Below are 12,444 nucleotides of genomic sequence, written 5' to 3'. Positions count from 1 at the left end.
CACATACACAGCACAACAGTTTGTATTGTAAGTATGTTCATTAGAAACATTTATTTAGAAAAATACATTTACTTGGCATTTTTACAACAATATGGAGATCCAACACATCCCATCATACTGGCATGTCACTTTCTGCAAGCGTAGAAAACACAGATATCCAACAATATACCTTATTTCTAAAGAAAAAAACGTATTACTGTAGTATTACTTCTTTACAGTGTGTCAGAGAATCATTCACTAGATTTGTTGCCATACCGACATCACACCAATCACTTTCTTTGCTCATGACACTCCTAGTAAATGTGATAGTCCAACTCAAGAACCACGTCCATGGCTGTCTTTACAGGACAGACTTTACCACAGAAGTCTAGTATTCAATAACAGCATAAATCCCCCCCCCCCCCCTTCCCTCCCCAAATGGGCAGGGAATATAACTCCATTTCTTATTTGTGTTTCTTACTTTCAATTAGACATTTCGAAGACAGATTGAAGGGGATGAACTGCATAGAAAGTGGTGGATCAAGGGTTCGAACCCCTGCTATTGTGGAATATACACTCATTGGCCTGTCTGCCTGCTTTATATAGCAAGCTACGTGACTCACTTTCTGTAAGAGCGAACCATTTTCGTGAACGGGGTGGTGTACCTAATAAACTGTCCACTGAGTGTATGTGGTATATTGTGCAGGTTGTGCAGGTTGTGCTTACAGTACCACAAGACCAAACTACAGCACTCCCACACCCCTTTCTGTCTCCATGTTGGTGTCAGTGTCTGTTTCAGTGTTGGACGAGGCAGTCTCTGATCTTGTAGCTGATGACTCCCAGCAGCACCAGGGCAGGCAGGAAGGAGTAGAGCAGGAGGAAGTCCAGGGTGTAGCGGTCCAGGGCTCCTGGGTAACCCTGGTCTATGATGTCATCTCCATCTGTCATCAGACAGGTGCCTGGCAGAGGTATACTGCTTGTACCTGCATAGAAAATAGACAGAAGTAATCAACCCCAGACTCATTGTAAAGATCAGCCGATATACAGTATGCATGAGTCTTGACATTGGCTTTTTAGAGCAACCTGATAGGGATGTTCCATACTGTTACAGTGCACTGATCACAGAATCTCCTGATTCATTTGGACACTGGTATCACTAGCTTTGTTAACTGGAGAAAGATTTGGTATGAGTCTTACTGCATGTGAAGTTGAGGCCATGGAACTCTGTGACGATGAGCAGCTCACATCCATACTTCTGAAAGGTTAGGTAGCTGAGCCACTGGAACACCACAGGCATCTGCTGGTAACTCCTACGGAGGGAGAAAAACAGAACAGGACCATTAGTTAAATTATGGTCCATAGTTTACAACTTTGAGAGTGGTTATGGGAGCCAATGCACAAACACATAAAACTTCACCAGTACCAATAATTTACTCAATGAATTGTTAAAGGGAATTGTTAAAGGATATGTAAAACAATAGCATGACAATTAGACACTGAAAACACAAGTCCATATTTCCTCGTAGTGCTCTGACCTGAGGAATCCGGAGCCCACCATGATTCCAGCTACGTTGAGCAGCGCCACTCCTGTGTTAACCATGTTGGGGTCCTGCACCACTCCCATCAGCACCAGGGTCAGCAGCTCACCCACCAGATGGGGCACCAGGATCACCGCCGAGAAACACAGGAACCTCCACATCTCTGGGTTCATCCCCACCGTCCTGAGAGAGAGTGAGACACCCATGCATGGACACACAGTCACGTGTGAGAGACTATGAATGCAAATCTACATGGTAAACACACACACATACATACACACGTTATGTTCTTCTATCCTCGTTGGGACCTAAAATACATTTACATTCAAAATACTATTTTCCATAACCCCTGAACCTAACCTTAACCCCTAACCCTAATTGTAAACCTAACTCCTAAGCTTAAAATAGCCTTTGTCCTCATGGGGCTGTGGAAAATGTCCCCATGAGGGAGAATTTGACTTGTTTTACTTTAGGTCCTCACAAGGATAGAAGAATCACCCCCTCTCTCTCTCTCTCTCTCACACACACACACACACACACACACACACACACACACACACACACACACACACACACACACACACACACACACACACACACACACACACACACACACACACACACACACACACCCCACCCCCACCCCCACCCCCACCCCACACACCAGTACAGGAAGGAGGAAAAGATGAACACGCTGATGATGCTGAAGGGGAGGATGTGGAAGATGTAGGCCAAGAACATCTGCCACTTTTGGTACAGGCCATCCTTACTCTCCTGGTCAGCCATGGCCCTCAGAGCAGGAACTAGAGATGACAGCATCATTAGGGCAGTGGTGATTATGATATGAACACAACCCCTGCTATTGCATCCAGGTAAATATTCCAAGGATACCTTGAATTGTTTTACCATTAAACTCTTACACTGATTGTATTAGTTTCTCTTGTATAATGTCATTTCAGCACAGAGATGTGTGTACTAAAAGTAGCTTTGCCTATGGGCTACTAAATATCCCAAAGTTCAAGACAGATAAACATTATAAACCCACTGCCGCTATCTACAGCTGTTTGGGTGCTTATTGACTCGTGGTTGCCCTTAGGTCGCTTGGCCTAGTCCCTTATCTCCTTCTATATCCCTTATCGCTACTCCGTGAGATAGGGGATGGACGGAGATGGGGTAAAATAGGAGGGTTCATTGAACTTTCCATTGAGATCTGGAGAAAAGTTCCTAGTCAGGGTCCTCTCACCAAATAAGGTCCACGTGACCAGAACATAGGCAGTTCATGTTACGCAGGCATGGTTTGACAACATTGGACCATTTTGATGTTATTGTAACTCAATATGTTTCTCCGCAGGTGTACAATAGTAGCCTGTAAATCAGCCTGATCTGATTTTGAAAATGAGAGACTTACTGAGTGATTATCTACTACTCTAGAGCCAGCAAACATAGTGCACTATTACAGGGAATAGGGTGCCATTTCAGACATAGACCATGCAGAAACAGCAAGCTAACTCACACAGAGCTACAGCGTTCAGCATGTCAGTGTAAGAAACAGCAAGCTAACTCACACAGAGCTACAGCGTTCAGCATGTCAGTGTAAGATACAGCAAGCTAACTCACACAGAGCTACAGCGTTCAGCATGTCAGTGTAAGAAACAGCAAGCTAACTCACACAGAGCTACAGCGTTCAGCATGTCAGTGTAAGAAACAGCAAGCTAACTCACACAGAGCTACAGCGTTCAGCATGTCAGTGTAAGATACAGCAAGCTAACTCACACAGAGCTACAGCGTTCAGCATGTCAGTGTAAGAAACAGCAAGCTAACTCACACAGAGCTACAGCGTTCAGCATGTCAGTGTAAGAAACAGCAAGCTAACTCACACAGAGCTACAGCGTTCAGCATGTCAGTGTAAGATACAGCAAGCTAACTCACACAGAGCTACAGCGTTCAGCATGTCAGTGTAAGAAACAGCAAGCTAACTCACACAGAGCTACAGCGTTCAGCATGTCAGTGTAAGAAACAGCAAGCTAACTCACACAGAGCTACAGCGTTCAGCATGTCAGTGTAAGAAACAGCAAGCTAACTCACACAGAGCTACAGCGTTCAGCATGTCAGTGTAAGATACAGCAAGCTAACTCACACAGAGCTACAGCGTTCAGCATGTCAGTGTAAGATAACAGCAAGCTAACTCACACAGAGCTACAGCGTTCAGCATGTCAGTGTAAGAAACAGCAAGCTAACTCACACAAGCTACAGCGTTCAGCAGCAGGTGACTCACACAGAGCTACAGCGTTCAGCATGTCAGTGTAAGATACAGCAAGCTAACTCACACAGAGCTACAGCGTTCAGCATGTCAGTGTAAGAAACAGCAAGCTAACTCACACAGAGCTACAGCGTTCAGCATGTCAGTGTAAGAAACAGCAAGCTAACTCACACAGAGCTACAGCGTTCAGCATGTCAGTGTAAGATACAGCAAGCTAACTCACACAGAGCTACAGCGTTCAGCATGTCAGTGTAAGAAACAGCAAGCTAACTCACACAGAGCTACAGCGTTCAGCATGTCAGTGTAAGATACAACAAGCTAACTCACACAGAGCTACAGCGTTCAGCATGTCAGTGTAAGAAACAGCAAGCTAACTCACACAGAGCTACAGCGTTCAGCATGTCAGTGGAAGATACAGCAAGCTAACTCACACAGAGCTACAGCGTTCAGCATGTCAGTGTAAGATACAACAAGCTAACTCACACAGAGCTACAGCGTTCAGCATGTCAGTGTAAGAAACAGCAAGCTAACTCACACAGAGCTACAGCGTTCAGCATGTCAGTGTAAGATACAACAAGCTAACTCACACAGAGCTACAGCGTTCAGCATGTCAGTGTAAGAAACAGCAAGCTAACTCACTCAGAGCTACAGCGTTCAGCATGTCAGTGTAAGAAACAGCAAGCTAACTCACACAGAGCTACAGCGTTCAGCATGTCAGTGTAAGAAACAGCAAGCTAACTTACACAGAGCTACAGCGTTCAGCATGTCAGTGTAAGATACAGCAAGCTAACTTACACAGAGCTACAGCGTTCAGCATGCCAGTGTAAGGCGACGCCCCCATAGCTTGGTAGATGATGCCAATCCGGTCCTGTACCGCTCCCTTGGTGATGTCATCGTCCAGCCTCATGACAAAGAAGGCCACAAACAGGCCATAGATGAGGTTCTGGGACAGACGCATCAGGACACCCATCCTGTCTCGAGACAGGTTCCTCACAGTCCTCCTACAGAAAGAGAGAAAGGTTAGACCATTGTCTTCCGTCAGGTGGCGTCATTCTAACACGACACGCGTTGCCAGAAGCCAGATCAGTGCAGACAGCACTGGAGACGATGGAGGTTAGACAGGACTGAGTCAGACAGTAAATCAGAGGTAGTGGCATCATACTACCACATCATAGGCTACTATACCCTTAGGAAAAAAACAGACTTATTTTACCTTCATAATCAAACACAGCACGGTAGTTTGACCTCTGACCTGAGAAGCACAGCCAGTTTGGCCAGGCCGCTGGGTGACTCTTTGCTCTTGAAGGGGATGCTGGGTTTGTCTGTTCGCTGGCAACTCTGCTCAATCTGTCTCAGCATGCTCTGATTGATCTCTGAGTCCTGATAGGACGAGGTGATCTCGTGCATGCGGCTGTAGGTGGTGGCCTCTCTCTCACTGCAGCGCGTGTCCACTGACGTCAGATCCACTGTTGGTCAATCCATAGGGCAGACCAGGAGGGAGGGTCAATAGAGAGATAGGGGTGGTACATGAATACATTGTGTGAAGTTAATATATTACTGTACCATAGATATCAAAGGGGTTGCAGTAGTCTGGACAGTTGTAGCCACATGCGCTGAAAAAGTCCACCATCTCTCCAGGCTGGCCACAGAACACCAGCTCACCTTTACTCATTATGGCTATTCTACTGAAGACCTAGGGAACACACATAACAGAGAGTATAATGCATCAACAGACAAATATCAGGGATGAAAATAATCAGGAAAGTTGACATAATCACTGAACGTAAGGGAATAACACAAAGCAGCTTTGTTCTCTTTCCCTCACCCTGAAGAGTTCAGAGCGTGGCTGGTGGATGGTTACTATGACAATGCGGTCCCTTCTGGCCAGCTCAGCCAGTAAAACAACAATCTGATTGGCCGTCATGCTGTCAAGGCCCGTGGTTGGCTCGTCCAGAAGGATGACCTCTGAAACGACATCACATGTCCCAAAGTAACACATCGGAAATATTTAACATTGAAAAAACTTCCACATCAATTTTATTCTAACTTTTAAAAACAGAGTTGAACTTTTTTAAATGGCACAGTCCCCCTCTAAGGGGCCACTCTTTGAGATAAGTGTGTTCTTTTCTGTTAATTCATCCAATTAGCACAATTAAAAGATTGCCTTTTTAAAAAGGATGAGTGGAATTAACAGATGCATTAATTGTGTGATGATTAATTCATTTCCTGGTTGATTGGCGAGGCAGCGGATGGGAACCCTTCATTAATGTGGCCTAGTGTTTGGGTGGAGAGTGCTCCGTCTAATCCGAATGAGGACTGAGACCCCCTCACCCCCTGTGGGTCCTCAGGCCCTGATAAACTCCACCTGGGACCCCCCACATGATTCACTCAGCTTAATACTGAGTGTGTAATAACCCTGTCTTTCATTACCCCCCCATCTCTCCCTCTCTTATCACCCCTCTGTCCATCCCTCTTTGTTTCTAGTCTATTATTAGACACAGGTCTCATTGTTAGCCGCTCAGAAGTGGTTGAACTTTGTGATGATCAACTTTTTCCTTCACTCAAGGTGACATACTCTTATTCTAATCCATGATATTGAAAATGTGTTTTCTTGGTTTTGTAGAATAGCCTGTATTTTTTCTACACATATTTTAGTCATGTATGGTATAGTTATGTGTTTGTTTAAGGGGTATTTACATGCTTGTCTCCTGAAATTCTGCACAGGCAATGACCAAAGACAGCTTCTTTGTACTCACTAGGGTCCTGAAGCAACTGCATGGCAATGGACACCCTCCTCCTCTCTCCCCCAGAGATCCCTGGGAAGATGCGTCCTCCGATCACACTGTGGGCCACGTGACCTAGACTCAGCTCCGCCATCACCGCCAACACCTGCAGGCCAGGCCAAGTGGTCAGGGGTCAACAACTTATCACAGTTGATACCAGAATCGCTTGAGAAATCAAAGATATCTTAATGTGTATCTGTTGTAGGCCAGCCCTGGTCTGAAGGTTATCTATAGTCTGTACGATTCACACCTTCTTGTGGATGACGTCTGCTGAGTGTCGTCTCAGGGCCAACTGGGCTGTGTATGTCAGAGTCTCCTCCACTGTCAGGTAACTCAGCAGGTTGTCACTCTACAGAGGGAAGACAGAAAGCCAGGGATAAAGACAGATCGAAGGCATGAGATCAAAATATTAGTAGTCCATGTATTGTGTATGCACTGTATAGTGAACTCTACGTTTTCTACTCAGAGCACCATGTATCCTTTGTAAAATGGTCAACTGATGTCAAGTAGTTGTAGCTGTTACCTACCTCTGCACAGACGTAGGGGACTGTCTGTTACCTACCTCTGCACAGACGTCGGGGACTGTCTGTTACCTACCTCTGCACAGACGTAGGGGACTGTCTGTTACCTACCTCTGCACAGACGTCGGGGACTGTCTGTTACCTACCTCTGCACAGACGTAGGGGACTGTCTGTTACCTACCTCTGCACAGACGTCGGGGACTGTCTGTTACCTACCTCTGCACAGACGTAGGGGACTGTCTGTTACCTACCTCTGCACAGACGTAGGGGACTGTCTGTTACCTACCCCTGCACAGACGTAGGGGACTGTCTGTTACCTACCTCTGCACAGACGTAGGGGACTGTCTGTTACCTAAGTGATCCGTGTTAAAGGTGAGGTGAACTGTGAGAGTTTTGTGTGTATGTATGGCAGCTGTATAATGTTGTCTTTCTCTTTCTGTTTACTGTGTGCCCCTAACATAGATTGAATGGGCTGAGCTTTAATGATTGACTGACAGCAGAGCCCTACTGGATTATGGAACTTTGATGTGCTCACGCACCATGGGTATGAGCGTGGAAGCATGGGTAAGTGCGTGCGTGAATGAACTCTCCTGCTCTTCTTCTTAATTACTGTGCGATTTAATATCACCATCTCATCCAAGGCTTAGGAGGGAAATTTAATGACTGGATTAGTTTATGGCTCCGGTGAGCAGGGAGGATTTTATCTGCAGTAAAAGGAGAGATTATTTCAAAGGACTGGGTTCTAAACTCAGTGATTTAATTTAGCTGTGGATACACATGAACATCCCAGAGAAAGATTACTGTATGTAGAAGCTATCTGTAACTCCAGTTAATTCCACCCTGGCTGGCCACCCATCCCCTACTTGAAGTGAGTAGAGTTGATGGAGAGAGTGTATTTGTGGACTCTTATTTACCCCATGCCACGTATTTCACCCACTCTCTCTCACTTTCTCATGCAGCAGTTTACGGACAAAGCTCAACGTAATGTCAGCCAGCTTGAACTTTATACTGCTAGCAAATATGATAAGCTAAGAACAATATTTATGGCGGTCTGTGAATAGTGAGTGAGAGGTGAGACTGTATTACTTTGTTTGTGTGTGTTTACCTGTAGCACATAGGAGAAACAATCCTGGTACTGCTCTCTTTTCAGCTTCCTCCCGTTGACAGACACATCTCCCAGAAGAGTCCCTGAGTTCCCAATCCTCCCAGAGATGGCATCCAGGAGAGTGGTCTTCCCTGAGCCTGGCACACACAGAAAGCCAAGGATGAGACAAATATGATTGTGCGGTAGTAGAATTACAGTATTTTACATAGATTGCATGGTAAGTGGAGGCATTGTACTAAAAAATGTACTGTAGGTCTATGTCAGGTATGATTTGTGCATTTATGTTCCACTGTGGTAAGTATTTAATGTTACTGATTATGTTAGTAGTCTCGGCACCCAGAAACAAATTACTCTGACAGTCTGGTCTCAGAGCAAAACATATTATATGTTACTAAAATCTATGCCACTCTATTTAGTATAATATATGTTGCGTTATGTTACATTATTTGACAAGTTTATTATGATTTACTGAACAAAAATATAAACGCAACATGTAAAGTGTTGGTCCCATGTTTCATGAGCTGAATAAAATATCCCAAAAATTGTCCATACGCACAAAAAGCTTGTTTCTCTCAAATGTTAGTGAGCATTTCTCCTTTGCCAAGATAATCCATTCACCTGACAGGTGTGACATATCAAGAAGCTGATTAAACAGCATGATCATTACACACAGCATGATCATTACATAGGTGTACCTTGTGCGGGGGAAAATAAAAGGCCACTCTTAAATGTGCAGTATTGTCACACAACACAATGCCACAGATGTCTACATTTTGAGGGAGCATGCTGACATGTTGACTGCAGGAATGGCCACCAGAGCTGTTGCCAGATAATTCAATGTTCATTTCTCTACCATAAGCCACCTCCAAAGTGGTTTTAGAGAATTTGACAGCACGTCCAACCAGCCTCACAACCACTTCGCCCCTGCCCAGTCATGTGAAATCCATAGATTAGAGCCTAATGAATGTATTTCAATTCACTGATTTCCTTATATGAACTGTACCTCAGTTAAATCATTGACATTTTTCCATGTTATGTTTATATTTTTGTTCAGTATATATTATGTTCGATAAGACAAAAATGAGAGTAGGGTGGATGGGTAGGTGTATAACGCAAACGTCTAGCAACCCAAATGTTGTGAGTCAAATCTTATCACGGGCAACTTTAGCATTTTAGCACGAATTGCAATTTGTAACATATCATATGAATTGTAATTCGCAACATACAATATGTCTTGCAATTCATATTATATTGTACGACTGCTATTACATTGGTAGGCCAATATAACGTAACCTAACATGCATTGGCTTGAGAAAGTATTCACCCGCTTTGGCATTTTTCCTATTTTGTTGCCTTATAACCTGGAATTAAAATAGATTTTTTGGGGGGTTGTATCATTTAATTTACACAACATGCCTACCACTTTGAAGATGCAAAATATTTTTTCTTGTGAAACAAACAAGAAATAAGACAAAAAAACGGAAAACTTGAGAACCACCTTTTGCAGCAAATACAGCTGCAAGTGTCTTGGGGTATGTCTATAATCTTGGCACATCTAGCCACTGGGATTTTTGCCCATTCTTCAAGGCAAAACTGCTCCAGCTACTTCAAGTTGGATGTGTTCCACTGGTGTACAGCATCTTTAAGTCATACAACAGATTCTCAATTGGATTGATGTCTGGGCTTTGACTAGGCCATTCCAAGAGATTTAAATGTTTCCCCTTAAACCCCTCAAGTGTTGTTTTAGCAGTATGCTTAGGGTCATTGTCCTGCTGGAAGGTGAACCTCCGTCCCAGTCTCATATCTCAGGTTTCCCTCAAGAATTTCCCTGTATTTAGCGCAATCTATCATTCCTTCAATTCTGACCAGTTTCCCAGTCCCTGCCGATGAATTTTTTTCTCCAAAAAACATCCCCCGTGATGCTGCCACCACCATGCTTCACTGTGGGGATGATGTCCTCGGGGTGATGAGAGGTGTTGGGTTTGTACCAGACATAGCATTTTCTTTGATGGCCAAAAAGCTAGATTTTAGTCTCATCTGACCAGAGCACCTTCTTGCATATGTTTGAGGAGTCTCCCACATGTCTTTTGGTGAACACCAAACGTGTTTGCTTATTTCTTTCTTTAAGCAATGGCTTTTTTCTGTAAAGCCCAGCTCTGTGGACCGTACGGCTTAAAGTGGTCCCATGGACAGGACTCCAATCTCCGCTGTGGAGCTTTGCAGCTCCTTCAGGGTTATCTTTGGTCTCTTTGTTGCCTCTCTGATTAATGCCCTCCTTGCCTGGTCCGTAAGTTTTGGTGGGCGGCCCTCTCTTGGCAGGTTTGTTGTAGGACCATATTCTTTCCATTTTTAACAATGGATTTAATGGTGCTCCGTGGGGTGTTCAAAGTTTCTGATATTTTTTGTATTACCCAACCCTGATCTGTACTTCTCCACAACTTTGTCCCTGACCTGTTTGGAGAACTCCTTGGTCTTCGTGGTGCCGCTTTTTTGGTGGTGGCCCTTGCTTAGTGGTGTTGCAGACTCTGGGGCCTTTCAAAACAGGTGTATATATACTGAGATCATGTGACAGATCATGTGACACTTAGATTGTACACAGGTGGACTTTATTTAACTAATTATGTGACTTCTGAAGGTAATTGATTGCACCAGATCTTATTGAGGGGCTTCATAACAAAGGGGTGAATACATAGGCACGCATCACTTTTCCGTCTTCCGTTATTTTTTTCATTTCACTTCACCAATTTGGACGATTTTGTTTATGTCCATTACCTGAAATCCAAATAAAAATCAATTTAAATTACAGGTTGTAATGCAAAAAAATAGGAAAAACACCAATGGGGATGAATACTTTTGCAAGGCACTGTATCATACTAAACGGAGTGGCACGGATGTAAGTAGCATATAATACATTTTGCTCTGAGACCAGATTGACTGAGTATTTTGTTCTTCATTGCCTGTCAGCTGTACTGGTGTGTTTGTGTTGCCCACCTGAGTTCCCCAGTATTCCCATGATCTGCCCACTGTTCACATGGAAGGAGATGCCATTGAGAATCTGTCTGGTCCATTTCTTTTTGAAGGTGGCGAGGTCCCACCAATGCCCCACGCGCTCACTGACAAGGGCGCACGCACGCACATACACAAAGTTTACTGAATCTGTGTTATGAGTATAATTGGCTCGTTCCATGAAATGTGTCCCTTTTGGACCCATTTAATATCATAAGTACAAATTGTGCACCAATATTGAATTTTAAAATATAATTGTATTATTAAATTAAGTACCTTTTAATATAGACCACATGGAACATTTAAGAAATAAGATTTTGAAATGAATAAAGGTGAATTATGGTTGATTTAAGATGAAATCGTCAACCCTGATAGGGTCAACCATGTTACTTTATTTGGCACTTAATAAGCACTTACTATAGTAATTTGAAATGGGAAAACATGTTTTTTATTAGGTTGAACATGTGCTCTTCATTACAGAATGGGAAAATGAGGTGAAATCGACCCCAAAAAATCTAGTTACACCACCCATTTCGTGGAACGACCCAATTCATGTAATGATCTGCACAGTAGATACAGAGATGCAGCTAGACACTGCTGCTCTGCTTTAGATGAGCAGATACAATGTTTCCATTTTTACCTCCCTGTTACTGTACCAGAATAGTATGTTCAAGTACAAAATCTTGCCGCTTGATGCGACTGTTTACTGGTGTAACAAGCCCTATCTTATTAAGTAGAGTATGACCTAAATGTAATATTTAAAGGCACAATCCGTAAGATTGTTTTAACAGTTCATTCACAGTTCCAAACCAAGGGACAGTGATATCACGCATCACATTCGTAACACATCTTTCCATCTTGTCAATAGCATTAGCTTACCTGACGCTGTAGGAGACGTGGCTAACGCTCAGGCAGCAGGAGGGTTGCGGTTGGTCAGAAGGTCCTGGTCCAGACCTCTTCACCACGCTCTTCTCCGAAACAAACTTAAAAGATTCCTTAGACCTGCTCTCTGTCCCCTCTGGTGTTACTTCCATAGAGTAGGACCCATTCATCATGGTTTCACAGCTCTGCTCATCCAAACCACAAATATATGTTGTCTCTATGTGCGTCTTCTTTCTGTAGTCAGCTGTTTGTGGCCATTCAGCATTACGTTGTGACAGTGGCGCCGGCACCATTAACACAGGGCTCTTATCAGTGGAACTTTGCTCTTGGGCTGTATAAAGAGAAAGGTAACACTAAGTCACAGGTCTCC

At 43.8% G+C, this 12,444-nt stretch overlaps 1 protein-coding gene across 1 annotated transcript; it reads right to left on the bottom strand.

The window, feature by feature from the left end:
- Positions 1 to 460: 460 nt before the first annotated feature.
- On the bottom strand, positions 461 to 12,380 carry abcg5 (ATP-binding cassette, sub-family G (WHITE), member 5). The gene is made up of 13 exons (XM_071409408.1): positions 12,072 to 12,380; positions 11,178 to 11,299; positions 8,187 to 8,323; positions 6,811 to 6,909; positions 6,534 to 6,666; positions 5,603 to 5,742; positions 5,341 to 5,470; positions 5,030 to 5,243; positions 4,573 to 4,778; positions 2,182 to 2,320; positions 1,515 to 1,700; positions 1,177 to 1,289; positions 461 to 962 (listed from the first exon to the last, which is right to left on the bottom strand). Exons 1-13 carry the CDS (start codon positions 12,365 to 12,367, stop codon positions 775 to 777), a joined length of 2,103 nt encoding a protein of 700 aa, XP_071265509.1. The 5' UTR covers positions 12,368 to 12,380; the 3' UTR covers positions 461 to 774.
- Between the last annotated feature and the right edge of the window lie 64 nt (positions 12,381 to 12,444).

This window comes from Salvelinus alpinus, chromosome 7 (assembly GCF_045679555.1).
Source record: "Salvelinus alpinus chromosome 7, SLU_Salpinus.1, whole genome shotgun sequence".
In the NCBI taxonomy this organism is placed as follows: domain Eukaryota; kingdom Metazoa; phylum Chordata; class Actinopteri; order Salmoniformes; family Salmonidae; genus Salvelinus; species Salvelinus alpinus.
Note: the sequence above shows the minus strand (reverse complement) of the source record. Positions and strands in the feature narration are given on the sequence as shown.

Excerpts from the sequence above, each read along its gene's own strand:
- abcg5 (XM_071409408.1), bottom strand. The coding sequence starts at position 12,367 with ATGGTGCCGGCGCCACTGTCACAACGTAATGCTGAATGGCCACAAACA. Across the intron at positions 8,324-11,177 it reads GGGAATACTGGGGAACTCAG|GCTCAGGGAAGACCACTCTC; the intron begins GTGGGCAACACA and ends TGTGTGTGCCAG. Across the intron at positions 5,244-5,340 it reads CAACCCCTTTGATATCTATG|TGGATCTGACGTCAGTGGAC; the intron begins GTACAGTAATAT and ends ATTGACCAACAG.